This window comes from Somniosus microcephalus, chromosome 19, assembly GCF_052327205.1.
Source record: "Somniosus microcephalus isolate GS21.2 chromosome 19, FLI_Smic_1.0, whole genome shotgun sequence".
NCBI classification, from domain to species: Eukaryota; Metazoa; Chordata; class Chondrichthyes; order Squaliformes; family Somniosidae; genus Somniosus; species Somniosus microcephalus.
Window position 1 is genome coordinate 58817325 of NC_141005.1, and position 21666 is coordinate 58838990.

At 47.9% G+C, this 21666-nt stretch overlaps 1 protein-coding gene across 1 annotated transcript in view; it reads right to left on the reverse strand.

Moving 5' to 3' along the window:
* Positions 1-2482: 2482 nt before the first annotated feature.
* LOC147104493 (uncharacterized) overlaps positions 2483-21666 on the reverse strand; it is a 389586-nt gene continuing 370402 nt past the window's right edge. Inside the window, exon 7 of the mRNA XM_085962145.1 lies at positions 2483-4012. Within this exon, the coding sequence (XP_085818271.1) occupies positions 3531-4012 (482 nt within the window). The 3' untranslated portion in view covers positions 2483-3530. The remainder of the gene's footprint in view (positions 4013-21666) is intronic.

The following is a 21666-nucleotide window of genomic DNA, read 5'->3' on the forward strand; positions in this document are numbered from 1 at the left end:
TGAGACCCTCTGGGCGATTTCCCTCCAGGCTCTCCTGTACTGCCTCCTGGGAGCCTTCTTGCCACTGTCCGGGCACAAGATCTCTCTTTTCTTTTCCAAACCCCTAAGCAGCACCCTCAAAGCATGCTCTGAGAAGCGCTGCGCTCGTTCACGGGCCTTCTGCATGGCTTCAGGCGCTATTTGGGTCCACCAGCAGTGTTCAGGCCTAGCTGCAGGGCTCCACTATCCAGGGCGTGGCAGCAGACAAAGTCGACCCTTCCCCCTTTAAGAGCTGGCCGGCGTCAGGGTGTCTGCTGTCAATCAAAACATGACCGCACCTGCGCTGCGCCCGGCCTCGGCGTTATCAGTCTGCACCACCGGCTTAGCACCTAAAGGTAGGAGTGCAACGCCAGTTTCAGCGCTCGCCCAAACTCCTTGGCCAAAGCTACTGAATATCGGCGAAGTGGCCTCCACTTTCCGGCGGGCGCTAAATTTAGCGCCCGCCCGACTTTACCGCCCCAAAAGTGGCTATACTGAATTTCTAGGCCCATGTGCCTTAACTTTACACGCTAATCTCTTATGCGGGACCCTAGCAAAAGCCTTCTGAAAGTCCAAATACACCACATCCACTGGTTCCCCCTTATCTATTTTACCAGTTACATCCTCAAAAAATTCCAGTAGATTAGTCAAGCACGATTTACCTATTGTAAATCCATGTTGACTTTGTCCGATCCGGTCACTGTTTTCCAAGTGCTCTGCTATTACATCTTTTATAATGGACTCTAGCATTTTCCCCACTACCAATGTCAGGCTTACCGGTCTATAATTCCCCATTTTCTCTCTACCACCTTTTTTGAATAGTGGGGTAACATTAGCTACCCTCCAATCCATGGGTACTGTTCCAGATTCCATCGTATGTTGGAAGATGATCAGCAATGCATCTACTATTTCTAGGGCCAGTTCCTTAAGTACCCTAGGATGTAGATTATCAGGCCCTGGGGATTTATCGGTCTTCAATCCCATCAATTTCCCTAACGCCATTTCCCTACAAATACTGATTTCTTTCAGTTCCCCCCTTTCATCAGACCCTATGTTCCCGACATCTCTGGGAGGTTATTTGTGTCCTCCTTTGTGAAGACAGAACCAAAATATGTATTTAATTGGTCTGCCATTTCTTTGTTCCCCATTATAAATTCCCCTGCTTCTGACTGCAAGGGACCTACGCTTGACTTCACCAATCTTTTTCTCTTCACATATCTATAAAAGCTTATACAGTCAGGTTTTATGTTCCCTGCAAGCTTACTCTCATATTCTATTTTCCCCTTCTTAATTAATCCCTTTGTCCTCCTTTGTTGAATCCTAAACTGCTCCCAATCCTCAGGTTTACTGCTTTTTCTGGCCAATTTATATGTCCTCTCCTTGGATCTTATGCTATCCCTAATTTCCCTTGTTAGCCACGGTTGAGTCACCTTTTCTGTTTTATTTTTATGCCAAACTGGGATGAACAAATTCTGTAGTTCATCCATGCGGTCTTTGAATGTTTGCCATTGCCTATCCACCATCAACCCTTTGAGTGACATTCCTCAATCAATCCTACCCAACTCGCGCCTCAGACCATCGTAGTTTCCTTTATTTAAATTCAGGACACTAGTCTCTGAGTCAACTACTTCATTCTCCATCTTAATGAAGAATTCGAACATATTATGATCGCTCCGACCCAAGGGGCGTCGTACAACAAGATTGCTAATTAATCCTTTCTCATTACATAATACCCAGTCTAAGATGACCTGATCTCTGGTTGGTTCCTCGACATATTGGTCCAGGAAACCATCCCGTAAACACTCCAGGAATTCCTCCTCCACAGTATTGTTACTAATTTGGTTAGCCCAATCTATATGTAGATTAAAGTCACCCATGATTACTGCTGTGCCCTTATTGCACGCTTCTCTAATTTCCCTTTTAATGCCATCCCCAACCTCCGCATTACTGTTTGGAGGTCTATATACCACTCCCACTAATGTTTTCTGCCCCTTGGTATTTCTCAGTTCTACCCATACAGATTCCACATCATCAGAGCTAATATCCTTCCTTACAATTGTGTTAATCCCTTCTTTAACCAGCAATGCTACCCCACCTCCCTTTCCTTTTTGCCTATCTTTCCTGAATATTGAATACCCCTGGATGTTGAGTTCCCAGCCTTGGCCACCCTGGAGCTATGTTTCCATAATCCCAATCATATCATATTCGTTTACCTCTATTTGTGCAGCTAATTCATCCACCTTATTACAAATGCTCCTCGCATTAAGACACAAAGCCTTCAGTATGACTGAAGGGGGGAGAGCTATAATAATCTCAGTGTTCATTCCCTCTTCTGGTTGGGAAGCCTCACTATTACACATCATGCCACCTTGTGAAAGGCAACACGTTTCGAAAAAGTTGAGTGACTGACAGCCCTGATTCAAAATTGTGATGAATTATCAGAGAATGGAGTACTCGATTTATTGTGGTTAATTTTTATTTGCCCTAAGCCTTCTGCATTGTTATGTGTATTTATGTTAAGCAAGTATTCTCAATAAGACTGAAAAATATAAGCTTAGAAATTACTGTTGGCGTAATCAGAGGATGAAAACGTCACATGTTCGTTATCACATTCACCTGTTTTTTTTATCTGAGGTGTTTGCTTACCTGTTTAAAATAACTGAGTTAATGCTCGGACAAAAGAACATCGCATGCACATTGCTCTGCTCATATCACCAATGTTCACACACAAAGTGGCACAGGAGCTGGAATTGTTCTCCTTAAAACAGAGAAGGTTACAGGGAGATTTAATAGAGATATTCAAATTTATGAGGGGTTTCGATAGAGTGGATATGGATAAACTGTTTCCACTGGCAGGAGGGTCGATAACCAGAGGACACAGATTTAAAACAATTGGCAAAAAAGCCAGGGGGGAGGTGAGGAGAATTTGTTTTTTAACACATTGAATTGTTACAATCTGGAATGCACTGCCTGAAAGGTTGGTGGAAGCAGATTCAATAATAACTTTCAAAAGGAAATTGGATCTCTAATGAAAGGGAAAGGGCAAGGAAAGTGGGGCTAATTGGTAGCTCTTTCAGAGAGCCGGCACAGGCACATTGGGCCAAATGGCCTCCTTCTGTGCTGTATGATTCGGTGATTCTAGGAGCCCGCCATTCCCATGTTAATGAAGGGACCCCCCCCCCCCCACCCACTGATTCCGTGAATTGTGACGGGATCAGCAGTGGGGGTCCCGGGTGGGTGGGCAAGATTAAAATCACACTGCTGGCTCTCACGGCCAGGCGAATGTCTGTGTCCCTAACAAAATGGCAGTGTTTACCATCCTGTCCGCCATTTTATTCTAGACATGGACTTCCAGCAATGTGATTTACTCACTGAGACGTGGAATGAAACCCACCCGGGAGCGATGAGGTCATGTACATTCGGCATCAGTTGTCCAAGTGAAGCAGATTCTCTCTCTCTCTCGCTGTGGAACCCGACACTTGCTTAGCTAACCTCCTGCTTTGTGCAGCTAATTATTCATATTTCATCCTCTTTGCAGGCCGTACCCTTCCTTTGAGCACAGTCCAGTAAAAGGCGACGCCAATCAGGCAGAAGGCGGTCACTGTGTAGATATACTCAGCCCGGAGGGGGAATGGGGTGCCGCAAATGGGGTACCACTTTGCCCCATCCGGCGGGGGCTTGGCCCCCGGCAGGCAGTGCCAGTCAAACGCCCCCTCGTCGTAGTCACCAGCGCAGAGGTACGCCCGCCTGTACAGGGTCTGCCCCAGGGCAGAGGTCAGAGCTTTCGATTCGTTGCAAGGGCCAAGGGTTTCATGGAATCCGACAGAAACCTGCTGCTCTGGTTTGGCGGAGGCCACGAGGAACATGAAGAAGAGATAGTTGAAGAGGGTCCCCTGCCCTGCCTCATGCTGCAGCCAGGAGACACCAGCAACGCTCTCCGGATTATCCCGGCTGCCATGGCGATCCGCAGTCCACACAATGAAAATGTAGATTGCTGATGATAAAAACAAAGGGAAATTGGTTTAAATTTACAATAGCAACAACTTGCATTTATATAGCGCCTTGAACATAGAAAAACGTCCCAAGGTGCTTCACAGGAGTGCGATCGGACAATAATTGACACCGAGCCAAAGAAGGAGACATTAGGAGGGGTGACTTAAAAGCTTAGTCAGTGAGGCAGGTTTTAAGGTCAGTTTTAAAGGAGAAGGACGAGGTGGAGAGGCAGAGAAGTTTAGGGAGGAAATCCCGGAGCTTAGGGCCTAGACGGCTGAAGGCGCGACTGGCAATGGTGGTGTGATGAGCGTGGGGGATGCGTCAGGGGCCAGAGTTGGAGGAAGGTAGAGCTCTCAGAGGCTTGCAGGACTGGAGGAGGTTACAGAGATAGGGAGAGGCGAGACAATGGAAGGATTTAAACACAAGGATTACAATTTTAAATTTGAGGTGTTGATGGACCGGGACCTAATGTAGGTCAGTGAGCTTGGGGGGGGGGGTGGTGGCGGGGGGCGGGGGACGGTGGGGGGGCAGGGGGGTGGCGGGGAGTGGGTGAACGGGACTTGGTGCAGATTATGTTACAGCAAGTTCACATTATGTAAAGAGCACGGCCTGATAATTAAAAACACAGGAAGGTGAAGGTGAAGTCCTGCACCAAGACCCCAGATTAGGACCCTCAGAAACATAGACCAATAGGAGCCACATGCAGGTGCAGCAAGCAGTTAGGAAGGCAAATGGTATGTTGGCCTTCATTGCAAGAGGATTTGAGTACAGGAGCAAGGATGTCTTACTACAGTTGTACAGGGCCTTGGTGAGACCACACCTGGAGTACTGTGAAACATAGAAACATAGAAGATAGGAGCAGGAGTAGGCCATTCGGCCCCTCGAGCCTGCTCCGCCATTCAATGCGATCATGGCTGATCATCCAAATTCAGTACCCGGTCCCTGCTTTCTCCCTATACCCCTTGATCCCTTTAGCCTTAAGAAATATATCCAACTCCTTGAATATATTTAATGTATTGGCCTCTACTGCCTTCTGTGGTAGAGAATTCCACAGGTTCACCACTCTCTGGGTGAAGAAATTCCTCCTCATTTCTGTCCCAAATGGCCTACCCCTTATCCTTAGACTGTGACCCCTGGTTCTGGACTCCCCGACCATCGGGAACATCCTTCCTGCATCTAGTCTGTCCATGTTGTGTATGTACCTTTAAGAGAGAACTGATTTTATACTGTAGTACCGGCAGTGACCACACCTGTATATAAAGCCATAGCAGGCTTCTGTACTTTCAGTTTAAGCTTACCCTCTGTTCAGTAAATACCTGTTATTATTGTTCTCCTGCAGTCCGTGTATTATTGATACTCGGACACTACAGTCCAGTCCTGTCAGAATTTTATAAGTTTCAATGAGATCCCCTCTCATTCTTCTAAACTCCAGCGAGCAGTGCTTGCGTAACCCAGGCGCGCAGTTAATTTGCAGTGTCCCCTGGCATCACATGGGCCATGGAGAGCCAATCGTAGCAGGGAATCTCTATTCATAGATTTGACAGGAAGACCTGTCAAATCTATGAATAGAGATCGGCCCCAAAACCTAAATAAAACTTCAAATAATTTTTTTTTAAAACATCGCATTTTTAAAATAACTATAAGTTACATAAAATAACTATTTTAAACAATAACTTAAATTTTTGAAAAAATTAATTACAGTTTTTAACGGGGCTAAAAATAAACTTACCTTTCTTTAAAGTATTTAAAAATAATAAACCTGTGGAAAAAATGTTTTAATTTTACTTAATTCACCACTTACCTTGTTAAAAGCAGGCTATGCGACTGCTTTTTAAAAGTGTAGCTGCTGGAGACTTACCCTCCCGGAGAAACCTGTAAAAAAACGAAAGTTCCAGGCGTATGCGCTGCCTCTCTGGTGCATGCATTCGACCTGTGAACCCCTTCCTTCAAGGGAACGGAAGTTCCGGTTTCCTGCGCATGCGCAGTGCATGCACGAAACCGGCACTTTAGTTGGCCCTACGCGTGAGTACCCAGCGCGTACTCACCCATGGGGATCCGAATTTCTGGCCCATTGTGAATAGCTGGGGCCCAAGCACTGATCCCTGCGTGACCCCACTAGTCACCGCCTGCTACCCCGAAAAAGTCCCATTTATTCCTACTCTCTGTTTCCTGTCTTTTAACCAATTTTCAATCCATGCCAGTATATTACCTCCAATCCCATGTGCTTTAATTTTGCACACTAACCTCTTATGTGGGACTTTATCAAAGGCCTTCTGAAAATCCAAATACACTACATCCACTGGTTCTCCCTTATCTATTCTACCAGTTACATCCTCAAAAAACTGCAGTGGATTTGTCAAACACGATTTCCCTTTCATAAATCCACGTTGACTTTGTCTAATCCCGTTGATATTTTCTAAATGTCCTGTTATCACATCCTTTATAATAGACTCTAGCATTTTCCCTACTACTGATGTTAGGCTAACCGGTCTGTAGTTCCCTGTTTTATCTCTCCCTCCTTTTTTAAATAGTGGGGTTACATTTGCAACCCTCCAATCTGCCAGAACTGTTCCATAATCTATAGAATTTTGGAAGATGACAACCAATGCATCCACTATTTCCATGGCTATCTCTTTTAGTACTCTGGGATGCAGATTATCAGGCCCTGGGGATTTATTAGCTTTCAGTCCCATTAATTTCTCCAGCACTATTTTTTACTAATACTAATTTCCTTTAATTCCTCCTTCTCACTAGACCCTTGGTTCCCTCGCAATCCTGGGAAGTTATTTGTGTCCTCTTCCATGTAGACAGAACCAAAATATTTGTTTAATTGCTCTACCATTTCCTTGTTCCCCATTATACATTCTCTCGTTTCTGATTGTAAGGAACCTACATTTGTCTTCACTAATCTTTTTCTTTTTACATACCTGTAGAAGCTTTAACAGTCCCCTTTTATGTTCCTTGCAAGTTTACTCTCATACTCTATTTTTCCCCTCTTAATCAATCTCTTGGTCCTCTTTTGCTGAACTCTAAACTGCAACTAATCCTCAGGCTTGCTACTTTTTCTGGCAACTTTATATGACTCCTCTTTGGTCTAATACTATCCTTAATTTCTTTTCTTAGCCATGGTTGTGTTTTTGCACCAGAAAGGAATGTATAATTGTTGCAATTCATGTAAAAATTCAGGCAAAAAGTAAAAGGAGGTGGGGTAGTGTGGTAAACCACTGTAGTTCACTGTGTTCACTTGTTGTTGTTGTTGTTGTTGTCGTTCACTCTTGTTTAACTGTTATGTCTGACTATGCCTCAGCTGACTCCGCCCTCGGCTACCGAGTATAAGGACGGCCGCATGGCAGCTCCAGGCATTCGGTCATCCACTAGAGGCATAGTCCTGATCTGTCTGAAGTGCAATTCAGTAGTTAATAAAAGCCTGTCGTTCTGAACTCTGCTCAGCCTCTCATTAGAATTGATAGCGCATCAATTTTATTAACTACTGAAGAAAAAAAAAAATAATAATAATAACGATGCTGCAGATACTTAAGATCAAGTGCCTGGAACTCGACCCGCAAGAACCGGACTCGACTGCTAAGTTCTCGCACTGGCTGAACTGTTTTGAGTCCTTTCTGGCTGCATCCGGCGAGACCGTCGCCGCCGATGCCGACAAGCTCAGGGTGCTGAATTCTAAAGTAAACCACCGAGCTTTTGCCCTTATCCGGGATGCTACGAGCTACCAGGGGGCTATCGACATTTTGAAGGAGCAATACGCACGCCCGGTCAACTATGTTTACGCAAGACATCTCCTGGGGTCCCGCAAACAACAGCCCGGGGAACCCACAGAAGCATACATACGGGCGCTGAAGGAACTCGGCCGAGCCTGCGAATGCAAGCAAGTATCAGCCACGGAACATACGGAGGAGCTCATCCGTGACGCCCTCGTTGCGGGCCTCAGGTCCACTCACACACGGCAGCGACTGCTGGAAAGTAGCAAGCTCGACCTGAAGAAGGCGATTTCACTCACCCTTTCGTTGGACGTAGCCCACCGGAACATGGAGGCCTACTCCCCGGACCGCGCGGCCGCCTCATGGATGCCGCAGCCGCCGCCATCTTGGGACGCGGCGCCGCCACGGGCCCCGGCCTCAACTGCTGCAGCGATGTCCCGCCCGAGCCAGAAATGTTATTTCTGTGGCCAAACCAAACACCCCAGGGCACGCTGCCCGGCGAAAAACGTGGTCTGCTCTGCCTGCGGTAAGAAGGGACACTACGCTGGCGTCTGCAGAAGTCAGAAGTCCCCTACCTCCAGCAGTGCCGCGTGCGATTCGTGGGAGCGGCCATCTTGCCTTCCTCCAGCCTCGTGGGGATCGGGATCGTCATGGGCGCCGCCATTTTGTCCTTCTTCTCCGACGCCGCCATTTTGCCAACGGGCCCCCGACTCACCCACCGCCGCCTCACCGGGGTTCTACAGCGACGCTCCCGACTCCACAGCGGCCTCCATTACGCTGGATCAATCCAGACCCCATCAGCTAGCCAGGTCCACGATGGACATCCAGGTAAATGGCCGCGCCACAACTTGCCTTTTTGATTCCGGGAGCACGGAGAGCTTCATACACCCTGATACGGTACGGCATTATTCCCTCTCGGTCCAGCCAACGCGCCATCGGATCTCCATGGCCTCAAAATCTCACTCAGCAGACGTCGGCGGCTACTGCGTAGTGACCCTCTCGGTGAAGGGCTCCGTTTATAAAAATGTAAAGCTATTCGTCCTGCCACATCTCTGCGCTGCCGTTCTGCTGGGGTTGGACTTTCATTGTCACTTTAAGAGCGTCACCCTGACATACGGTGGACCTCTTCCCCCGCTCACTGTCTGCAACCAGCAGTTTTTAAATTGCCCGCCGCGCCCCACCTGTAGTCTCTCCACCCTCAAAATCACCCCCCCCCCTGTTCGCCAACCTCACCCGCGACTGCAAGCCTATCGCCACAAAGAGCAGGCGATACAGCACCGGGGACAGATCCTTCATAAGATCTGAGGTGACGCGGCTCCTGAAAGAGGGGATTATTGAGGATAGTACCAGCCCCTGGTGAGCTCAGGTGGTAGTCGTTAAGACTGGCAACAAGCAGCGCCTGGTCATTGACTACAGCCAGACTATCAACAAGTACACCCAGTTGGACGCATACCCTCTCCCCCGCATAGCCGACATGGTTAATAAGATAGCGCAATATCGCGTTTTCTCGACCATTGACCTCAAGGCAGCATACCACCAAATCCCTATCCGCCCTGAGGACCGCCAGTACACAGCTTTCGAGGCAAACGGCCGTCTTTTTCACTTCCTCAGGGTTCCTTTCGGCGTCACCAACGGTGTCTCCGTCTTCCAGAGGGAGATGGACCGGATGGTCGACGAGAATGCGTTACAGGCCACGTTTCCCTACCTGGACAACGTGACCATCTGCGGCCATGACCTGCAGGACCATGACGCCAATCTTGATAAGTTCCTTCGCACGGCCCAACTCCTAAACCTCACGTACAACAAGGAAAAGTGCATATTCCGCACAGCCCGCCTCGCTATCCTTGGTTGCGTGGTGGAACACGGAGTCATCGGCCCTGACCCTGACCGGATGCGCCCATTGATGGAACTTCCCCTGCCCCACTGTCTCAAGGCCCTCAAAAGGTGCCTGGGCTTCTTTTCCTATTACGCCCAGTGGGTCCCTCATTATGCGGACAAAGCCCGTCCACTTATCAAGTCCACTTCCTTCCCCCTGACGGCGGAGGCCCGCTCAGCCTTTCACCGTATAAAAGACGACATTGCCAAGGCCACCATGCACTCGGTAGACGAGTCCATCCCCTTCCAGGTGGAGAGCGATGCATCCGACTTTGCCCTGGCCGCTACCCTTAACCAGGCGGGAAGACCCGTGGCCTTCTTTTCACGAACCCTCCAGGGCTCCGAACTCAGACACTCCTCTGTGGAAAAGGAGGCCCAGGCCATTGTGGAGGCGGTGCGCCACTGGCGGCACTACCTGGCTGGAAAACGATTTACCCTGCTTACTGACCAACGTTCAGTCGCTTTCATGTTCAACAACAAGCAGAGGGGCAAAATCAAAAATGACAAGATTTTGAGGTGGAGAATTGAACTTTCCACCTACAATTACGACATCTTGTACCGGCCCGGGAAACTCAACGAACCCTCAGATGCTCTATCGCGAGGCACATGCGCCACCGCGCAGATCGATAGACTACGGGGCCTCCACAATGACCTCTGCCACCCGGGGGTCACCAGGTTCTTCCATTTCATTAAAGGCCGCAACCTGCCTTACTCCATCGAGGAGGTCAGGACCATGACCAGGAGCTGCCCAGTCTGTGCAGAGTGCAAGCCGCGCTTCTATACGCCTGACAGAGCAAACCTGATCAAGGCCACCCGCCCTTTTGAGCGCCTGAGTGTCGACTTTAAAGGGCCCCTCCCCTCCTCTGACCGTAATGTGTACTTCCTCAACATAGTTGATGAGTACTCCCGTTTCCCTTTCGCCATCCCCTGCCCGGACACGACCACCGCTACGGTCATTAAATGCCTGCACAACCTCTTTGCTCTGTTCGGTTTTCCCAGCTATATTCATAGCGACCGGGGCTCGTCCTTCATGAGCGACGAACTCCGTCAGTACCTGCTCATGAGAGGCATTGCCTCAAGCCGGACCACCAGCTACAACCCCCGGGGGAACGGACAGGTTGAAAGAGAAAACGCGACGGTTTGGAAGGCGGCCCTCCTAGCCTTAAAATCTAGGGGCCTTCCGACCTCCCGTTGGCAGGATGTCCTACCTGATGCGCTCCACTCCATCCGGTCACTGCTGTGTACGGCCACCAACGCCACCCCCCATGAGCGAATGTTCGTTTTTCCCCGGAGGTCCACATCCGGTACCTCACTACCACACTGGCTGACGTCCCCAGGGCCCGTCCTGCTGAGGAAGCATGTAAGGTCCCACAAAACGGCTCCCCTGGTAGAGAAGGTTCACCTCCTCCATGCCAACCCCCAGTACGCCTACGTGGCATACTCGGACGGGCGGGAGGATACAGTCTCCATTAGAGATCTGGCACCCTCGGGGTCCACTGACCCGTCACCATTGCCCTCCACCACGACCCCCTTCGACACGGCCCAAAATTCAGTAGACCAAATTCTCACCCCTATCCATTCCACCCCAGTAGACGGCATGCCGCGACCCCAGGACCAGCCGGAGTCCACTCGCCCACCCAACACCAAAGGGGACGATACACCGGTGCCCGACCCCGCTCAAGACGCGTCGTTGGAAGCTGTAACATCGCAACCGTCGCCACGAAGATCTCGACGGCAAACGAGGCCGCCCGACAGACTCGCCTACTCGAACTTTTGATACACTTCACCCTGCCGGACTTAATTTTAAACGAGGGGTGAATGTGGTAAACCACTGTAGTTCACTGTGTTCACTTGTTGTTGTTGTTGTTGTTGTCGTTCACTCTTGTTTAACTGTTATGTCTGACTATGCCTCAGCTGACTCCGCCCTCGGCTACCGAGTATAAGGACGGCCGCATGGCAGCTCCAGGCATTCGGTCATCCACTAGAGGCATAGTCCTGATCTGTCTGAAGTGCAATTCAGTAGTTAATAAAAGCCTGTCGTTCTGAACTCTGCTCAGCCTCTCATTAGAATTGATAGCGCATCAGGTAGCATTGCTGGTTAAAGAGGAGATTAACACAATAGTAAGGAAGCATATTAGCTCTGATGGTGTGGAATCTGTATGGGTAGAGCTGAGAAATACCAAGGGGCAGAAAACATTAGTGGGAGTTGTATACAGACCCCCAAACAGTAATGCCAAGGTTGGGGATGGCATTAAATGGGAAATTAGAGACGTGTGCAATAAGGGCACAGCAGTTATCATAGGTGACTTTAATCTACATATAGATTGGGCTAACCAAATTAGTAACAATACTGTGGAGGAGGAATTCCTGGAGTGTATACGTGATGGTTTCCTGGATCAATATGTCGAGGAACCAACTAGAGATCAGGCCATCTTAGACTGGGTATTATGTAATGAGAAAGGATTAATTAGCAATCTTGTTCTGCGAGGCCCCTTGGGGTGGAGCGATCATAATATGAAAGAATTCTTCATTAAGATGGAGAGTGAAGTATTTGACTCAGAGACTAGGGTCCTGAATTTAAATAAAGGAAACTATGATGGTATGAGGTGCGAGTTGGGTAGGATGGATTGGGGAATGTTACTTAAAGGGTTGATGGTGGATAGGCAATGGCAAACATTTAAAGGTCGCATGGATGAACTACAGAATTTGTTCATCCCTGTTTGGCATAAAAATAAAACAAAAAAGGTGACTCAACTGTGGCTAACAAGGGAAATTAGGGATAGCATAAGATCCAAGGAGAGGGCATATAAATAAGCCAGAAAAAGCAGCAAACCTGAGGATTGGGAGCAGTTTAGGATTCAGCAAAGGAGGACAAAGAGATTAATTAAGAGGGGGAAAATAGAGTGTAAGAGTAAACTTGCAGGGAACATTATAACTGACTGTAAAAGCTTCTATAGATATGTGAAGAGAAAAAGATTGGTGAAGTCAAGCGTAGGTCCCTTACAGTCAGAATCAGGGGAATTTATAACGGGAAACAAGGAAATGGCAGACCAACTAAATACATACTTTGGTTCTGTCTTCACAAAGGAAGACACAAATAACCTCCCAGAGATGCCGGGGAACATAGGGTCAATGAGAGGGAGGAACTGAATGAAATCAGTATCTGTAGGGAAATGGTGTTAAGGAAATTGACTGGATTGAAGGCCGATAAATCCCCAGGGCCTGATAATCTGCATCCTAGGGTACTTAAGGAACTGGCCCTAGAAATAGTAGATGCATTGCTGGTCATCTTCCAAAATTCTATAGATTCTGGAACAGTTCCCATGGATTGGAGGGTAGCTAATGTTGCCCCACTATTCAAAAAAGGTGGTAGAGAGAAAACGGGGAATTATAGACCGGTAAGCCTGACATCGGTAGTGGGTAAAATGCTAGAGTCCATTATAAAAGATGTAATAGCAGAGCACTTGGAAAACAGTGACAGGATCGGACAAAGTCAACATGGACTTACAAAAGGTAAATCGTGCTTGACTAATCTGCTGGAATTTTTTGAGGATGTAACTGGTAGAACTGGTAGTAACTGGGGGTCCTGGTGCACGAAACTCAAAAGGTTAGTATGCAGGTGCAGCAAGTGATTAAGAAGGCCAATGAAATGTTGGCTTTCATTGCTAGGGGGATAGAATATAAAAATAGGGAGGTATTGCTTCAGTTGTACAAGGTATTGGTGAGACCGCACCTGGAATACTGCGTACAGTTTTGGTGTCCATACTTAAGAAAGGACATACTTGCTCTCGAGTCAGTACAAAGAAGGTTCACTCGGTTAATCCCGGGGATGAGGGGATGGACATATGAGGAGAGGTTGAGTAGATTGGGACTCTACTCATTGGAGTTCAGAAGAATGAGAGGCGATCTTATTGAAACATATAAGATTGTGAAGGGGTTGGATCGGGTGGATGCGGGGAAGATGTTCCCGATGATGGGTGAAACTAGAACTAGGGGGCATAGTCTTAGAATAAGGGGCTGCTCTTTCAAAACTGAGATGAGGAGGAACTACTTCACTCAGAGGGTGGTAGGTCCATGGAATATGCTGCCCCAAAAAGCTGTAGAAGCTACATCATTACATAAATTTAAAACAGAAATAGACAGTTTCCTAGAAGTAAAGGGAATTAAGGGTTATGGGGAGCGGGCAGGAATTTGGACATGAGTCTAGGTTCGGATCGGTCATGGCCCTGTGGGTAGCGGAGCGGGCCCAGGGGCCGTGTAGCCTGATCCTGCTCCTATTTCGTGTGTCTAATTCTGTTCGATTCAGGAGATGGTTCTGTGATAGTGGATTGGCGGTTATTGAATGGCGGAGCAGGCTCGAGGGGCCGATTGGCCTACTCCTGCTCCTATTTCTTATGTTCTTAGGTTCTTATTAGAATAGATAAGGGAGAACCAGTGGATGTGGTGTATTTGGACTTTCAGAAGGCTTTTGATAAGGTCCCGCATAAGAGATTAGCGTGTAAAGTTAAGGCACATGGGATTGGGGGCAAGGTACTGACTTGGATAGAGAACTGGTTGGCAGACAGGAAGCAAAGAGTTGGAATAAACGGGTCTTTTTCCGAGTGGCAGGCAGTGACTAGTGGGGTACCGCAGGGATCGGTCCTGGGACCCTAGCTATTCACAATATATATTAATGATCTAGACGAGGGAACTAGATGTAATATCTCCAAGTTTGCAGACGACACAAAGCTGGGTGGGCGTGTGTGCTGTGAGGAGGATGCTGAGAAACTCCAGTATGATTTGGACAGGTTGGGTGATTGGGCAGATGCATGGCAGATGCAGTATAATGTGGATAAATGTGAGGTTATCCACTTTGGTGGCAAAAACAGGAAGGCAGATATTATCTGAACGGCAATGGATTGGGAAAAGGGGAAGTGCAACGAGACCTGGGTGTCCTTGTGCACCAGTCGCTGAAGGTAAGCATGCAGGTGCAGCAGGCGGTTAAGAAGGCAAATGGTATGTTGGCCTTCGTAGCGAGAGGGTTTGAGTACAGGAACAAGGATGTCCTGCTGCAGTTGTACAGGGCCTTGGTGAGACCACAGCTTGAGTATTCTGCGCAGTTTTGGTCGCCTTATCTGAGGAAGGATGTTCTTGCCATGGAGGGAGTGCAGCGAAGATTTACCAGAATTGTTGTGTATGTACCTTTAAGGGAATAACTGGTCTTAGACTGCAGTACCGGCAGTGACCACCCCTGTATAAAAGGCCCTAGTAGGCTTCTGTAGTTTCAGTTTCAAGCTGCCTCTTGTTCAGTAAAGTACCTGTTAAACTGTTCTCCCGAAGTCCGTGTATGATTTAGGCGCGGACTCTACAGTGATGACGAGTAAGTTCGAACTCACCTGCAGTGTGGCATCATCTCACGGGGATCTCGCCTGAAAGGAAGGTCCTGGAAGGTCGTAGTCTGAGCAACGGGCGTCGACCAAGGGCAACCACCCAAAGAATCCATCGGTGTTTGGAGAATTGCGGGAGAGACTGTGGTTCCAGCGAATCGTGCTGGTAGCAGGTAGCGCGCTGACCCTTCCGGACTGCGGTGGGCTCAAGCTCGATCAAGCGGCTCTACAAATCGGGCCGCGCAGCGTCGCCGGGGAAATAAAACAAGAGAGAGAGGGTGGAGCGCACAGGGCGCGGTCGGTGCTCGAGAACAGGACAGCGGAGAGAAACTAAACGGGGGGGAAGGAAAGCGAGACGCGCCGAAGCTGCGGGTCACCGCCATTACCCCGTAGAACGCTAGGAGCAGCATGGCAGTAAGGGGAAGAAGCAAAAGCGCGGGAGGCACCATTTTATCCCGTTGGGGAAGAAGCAAAAACGCGGGAGGCGCCATTTTATTCCATTGGGGAAGAAGCAAAAGCGCGGGAGGCGCCATTTTAAATCGCTCAAGATGCCGAAAAGTGGCAGTATCACTGCTTTCGACAACGAGGTAGAAGACTGGACCACGTATGTGGAAAGAATTGAAGTGTACTGCAAGGCAAATGAGGTGGCTGATGGAAAGAGGGCGTCGGTATTATTAAATCTGATGGGTGCGAGTACGTACGGCCTATTGCGGAATTTAATTACCCCAGCTAAACCAATGGAGAAAAGTTTTGAGGAGATTGTTCATATCTTACAGGAACATCTAAGCCCTACACCACTGCTGATAGCAGAAAGATTCAAGTTCCATAAAAGAAACCAGTACAAAGATGAGAGCAATGCTGACTATCTTACGGAACTACGCAAGTTATCGAAGCACTGCCAGTTCGGAGCAGGACTGGCAGACACCTTACGGGATAAGTTTGTCTGCGGGCTCCAGAGTGAAGGAACTCAGAAATGACTACTTTCAAAAAAGGACCTGACGCTAGAACAGGCTTTCAGCGTGGCAGTATCCTACGAAGCAGCAGCATGGGGAGCTGCGGAAATACAACAGAAACCACAAGAATACAGCGCTAACGAAATGTCGTATGGAGCCGAAAAGTGCTATCGCTGCGGAAGAACAACCCATGAGCAGAAGGACTGCTGGTTTAAAGACAAAATATGCAGGCAATGCGGGAAAATGGGACATATAGCAAGAGTCTGCAGGTCGGGAAAGAAGACCAACACGACAAGAACTACTAAGGAACAGTACAGGAAAGTAAAGAAACTGACAGATAGTAGTTCAGAAGATCAGGAGAGTGATAAGGACTCCGGGAGCAGGCGACTAAGTTGTTTAAAGTTACACAACGTGATTGCAAAAGAAGATCACCAAACCATTTGGGTCACCCTCATGATAGCAGGGTCCCCAGTGAAGATGGAATTGGACACAGGATCAGCCCTAACTGTCATGAATCGACGAGACTATGAGCGGCTATTCTCACACATACCCTTAAAGGACACGTCCATTGTATTGAAGACATACACGGGGCAAAAGGTCTACCCCAGAGGAAAAATAAGGGTGCCAGTTGAATATAACGGAAAGGAAACACAGAAACTATACATGTATATACTACGAGATGGAGGACCACCATTATTGGGACGTGAATGGATCCGAAGACTACAATTGGATTGGCATTCCATTCTGGCACTAACTGTGACTGACAAAAAAGATGATGACGTCGCACCTGGACGTCTGTCACAAATTCTACCTGACGCGGAAGAGGTGTTCCAACAAGGACTTGGGACTCTAAAAGGAGTAAAGACAACCATAAAGATTGAGGATAACGCAACCCCAAAATTTTTCAAGGCCAGACCGGTGCCATACGCGATACGCCCAGCTGTGGAAGCTGAACTGGAGAGTCTGGAGCATTCGGGGGTGCTGTCTAAGGTATACTGGAGCAAGTGGGCCACACCCATCGTTCCTGTAATGAAGAAGGCATTGAGCAGCACGCCTGGGGAGCCAAGGAAGGTTCGCATCCGTGGGGACTTCAAGGTGACTGTGAACCCAGCCCTGCACACAGTACAGTATCCGCTTCCGCGGATAGAAGATATTTTCGCCTCACTATCTGGAGGGAAACGTTTTACAAAGATTGACCTGGAGGTCTACAAATGGAGGTGGAAGAAGCATCTAGGAAATACCTCACGATAAACACTCACAAAGGCCTTTACCAGTAAAATCGACTGGTATTTGGGGTAGCATCGGCCCCGGCTATGTGGCAGAGGGCAATGGAACAAGTCCTGCAAGGGATCCCGGGGACCCAGTGTTATTTGGACGACATCCTGGTTACGGGCAAAAATGACAATGAACAACTTGCCAACCTGGAACAGGTGCTCACGAGATTGCAGGAATATGGGCTACGAGCCAACCATCCCAAATGCGAGTTCTTCAGGAGACAAATCTTGTATTGTGGCCACATGATTGATGAGGAAGGGTTGCATAAGTCGCCGGACAAGATTGAGGCTGTAGTCAAGGCTCCAGCACCAGAAAATGTGTTGCAACTGAGGTCGTTCCTCGGGTTGGTGAACTACTACCATAAGTTCTTGCCGAATTTATCTACAATTCTGCACCCACTGAACGCCCTCCTTCAAACTGGTGTAACATGGAAATGGAGTGATGAGTGTAAGCGTGCCTTTCAGGAATGTAAATGCCAAATCACTTCAAAAGAAGTATTGGCCCACTACAACACAACACTACTGATTTGGTTGGCATGTGATGCGTCACCTTACGGCATTGGAGCGGTGCTGTCACACAAATTCCGTGACGGTTCAGAGAGGCCAATAGCCTTTGCATCGCGCTCGCTAACCTCAGCCGAGTGTAACTACGCCCAGATTGACAGGGAGGCCCTCAGCCTGGTGTGGGGGGTGAAGAAGTTCAATCACTATCTGCACGGGCAGAAATTCACCCTACTGACTGATCATCAACCCCTGGTCTCAATTTTTAACCCAAAGAAGGGCGTTCCGGTGATGATGGCGCAACGGCTGCAAAGATGGTCACTTTTTCTAGGGGCACATCAGTATGACATAGAGTACAAAGGTACGAAACAACATGGAAACGCTGATGGGCTGTCACGCCTACCGTTGCCTACAGCGGAAGAAGCACCTGCAGTGGACCCGGTGGAGATATTCCATGCGACCATAGTCGAATGTTTGCCTGTTACAAACGCAAGTATTGAGAAGGAAACCCGAAATGACCCGACACTCTCTCGGGTCTATGATTTGACGGTGAAGGGATGGCCAGCATATGGCGACTCACTGTTGCCAGCATTCTCGCCAAGGAGGGAACAGCTGTCAGTGTGCCGGGGAACCTTGATGTGTGGATCCCGAGTGGTAATTCCACCCAAGTTGAGAGATAGAATAATCAATGAGCTTCACGAGGGTCATCTAGGAGGGGTAAAAATGAAGAGCCTAGCCAGGGCGTTTGTGTGGTGGCCGGGAATCGATAAAGAAATCGAGGATATGACCAAGAGATGCACAGGATGCCAGAAGGTCCAAAACGCTCCACCACAGGCCCCGCTACATCCATGGGAGTGGCCCTCATCTCCATGGCAACGGGTACACATTGATTTCGCTGGTCCATTTATGGACTCAATGTTTCTAATCGCTGTGGACGCCCATTCGAAATGGCCAGAGGTCATCAAAATGTCCTCCACCACCACGGAGAAAACTATTGCAGTCCTAAGGACCATCTTCGCCAGGAATGGGTTGCCAGAACAGATCTGTTCCGACAATGGCCCACAGTTTGTGTCTGAGGATTTCCGGAGGTTCCTGAAGAATAATGGGGTGAAACATTACACATCTGCCCCATATCATCCAGCCACAAATGGATTGGCTGAGAGGTTTGTTCAGACCTTTAAAAAGGCCATAAAGGCAATGTATAATGATGACATACCACTGCAACACAAGGTGGATAACTTCCTGTTTGCTTACCGGAATGCGACACATGCAGTAACCAACCAAACTCCAGCCGTACTGTTTTTCAACCGGAGACTAAGATGTCGCTTGGATTTGCTCAAACCAAACATAAGACGAGATGTTGAGGATAAGCAGTTCCAGCACATAAATGAGAAGACAACCAGGAGCTTCAAGATAGGGCAACCAGTCTTGGCCCGCGACTACCGAACAGAAAAATGGCAGCCAGGCACGATATGCACACAGCAGGGACCACTAATGTACACAGTGGACGTTGGAGAGAGCATCGTGAGACGTCATGCTGACCAGATTCTAGAGTTGCAGGAACAAGCCAAACCTGTACCACAAGCATGTGCACCTGGTAATGAGCCCGAAGTACAGATTGCATCTACCTCAGAAGCAGGGGTATTGGAAGCTGACGAACCAACCAATGACAATGAGCCAGAATTGACTCCACCGCCAGAACAGGATACTCGAGAAAGGCGCTATCCAGTCCGGATCAGGAAGCCTCCTCAAAGACTGAACTTATAAATGACTATTCCAGTTGATGTATATATTACTGAGAAAATTGTAATTGTAATTAGTTATTATTTAGTTGTTAAATGAATGTTATGTACTGTTTATCTAAAAGGGGAGGAATTGTTCTGTATGTACCTTTAAGGGAATAACTGGTCTTAGACTGCAGTACCGGCAGTGACCACCCCTGTATAAAAGGCCATAGCAGGCTTCTGTAGTTTCAGTTTCAAGCTGCCTCTTGTTCAGTAAATTACCTGTTAAACTGTTCTCCCGAAGTCCGTGTATGATTTAGGCGCGGACTCTACAAGACTGATACCTGGGATGGCAGGTATCACATATGAGGAGAGATTGGGTCGATTGGGCTTATACTCGCTGGAGTTTAGAAGAATGAGAGGGGATCTCATTGAAACTTATAAAATTCTAACAGGACTAGACAGACTAGATGCGGGAAGGATGTTCCCGATGGTGGGGGAGTCCAGAACCAGGGGTCACAGTCTAAGGATAAGGGGTAAGCCATTTAGGACAGTGATGAGGAGGAATTTCTTCACCCAGAGAGTGGTGAACCTGTGGAATTCTCTACCACAGAAGGCAGTTGAGGCCAATTCATTAAATATATTCAAGAAGGAGTTAGATATATTTCTTAAGGCTAAAGGGATCAAGGGATATGGGGAGAAGGCAGGGACAGGGTACTGAGTTTGGATGATCAGCCATGATCTCATTGAATGGCGGAGCAGGCTCGAGGGGCCGAATGGCCTACTCCTGCTCCTGTCTTCTATGTTTCTATGTTTCTATGCATTCGCTCCTTAAATGTTAGCCATTGCCTATCCACCGTCATGCCTTTTAATGAAGCTCCCCAATCTATCATAGCCAACTGACTCCTCATACCATCGTAGTTTCCTTTATTTTGATTTAGGGACCTAGTTTCGGATTTGACTTCTTCACTTTCCATCTTAATGAAGAATTCTATCATGTTATGGTCACCCTTCCCTAAAGGACCCCGCACAACAAGATTATTAATTAACCCATTCTCATTGCACAATACCCAATCTAGGATAGCCTGTTCCCTCGTTAGCTCCTCAACGTACTGGTCTAAAAAAACATCTCGTACACACTCCAGGAATTCATCCTTCACAGTATTATTGCAGTCAATTCTCATTTAGACTTGGCAAAGTCTCTAATGCTTCAGTGGAGAAATGCACCACTGGTGTTGTACTGAAGAATTCACACCAGGCAAGTCTCAGGTTCAATCCCTGGTCATTTGGCTGATCTTAGCTGGGCCTTTGCAATTGACGACCACTTCCCTGGCTAAGAAAGGAAGAAATCAGGCCCTGAAATTCCAGTGAGGTTCTCCCTTTCTCCCACTGTAACTTCGGTGGGAGACAGATGGAATCCCATAGACACATGGGAGACCAGGAGAACCCCTGCGCAAATTCAGAGTCTTAATGTTCCTGCGCCTGATTGCTTTCCAAGGAACCCCAGGAAAATGTACGTGTGGCACATTACAGACCAGAGGATTTCCCCTGTTCCAGGGCCTCGGAATTCTTCTAGCATTTAAGTTAAATTTAACTTGAGCCAGTGCTCTGTGATGTTTTAAATGAACTTCAGCCAGCGATTCTGTAAGAGAAACTCTTGTTTCTGGAGCTTGCAATGAGCAGTGAATCATCTGGTTTGATGTCCCAGTAGCTCTTCCATCTCAATGCATTCTCTGCAGAACAATAGTTGCTTCATTTTGGGAATGTCAAAAATTGCAAGCTATCAGACTTGAGCTAACTACTTGTGACTGCTTTCCCATCAGGGGGTCTCCTATTAGGGCAGGCAATCATCTTAGATGGGCTACTGAGGCTTTGAAAGCCTGATTTGATTGCTGGCTGTATGTTCAGCGCTTCCTAACAGAGATATGGAACTGGTCAGATTATCAGATCACGTGTTGCAATCGTTTAACTCCAAGTCATAGCAGTGAGCCAGAACTTGATGAGACATAGCAACCCATGCAAGATATAGATACCCAGTTAAAAAGTCTGGGCAAAAAAGTAAAACTAGAAGGACTGCATTGCAAAAACACAGTCAATATATCAGTGAAAGGTGAATACTGTACTGTTTTCTTAGCTGCTGATGAACTTTTGCTTCGGTATAATCTTGCTTTTTATTAAGTCTACATTATTAGTTTTTAGTCTGAGCAGAAAGGTCTGTTGGATTTGGTAATTTTTGCCTGTTTGGA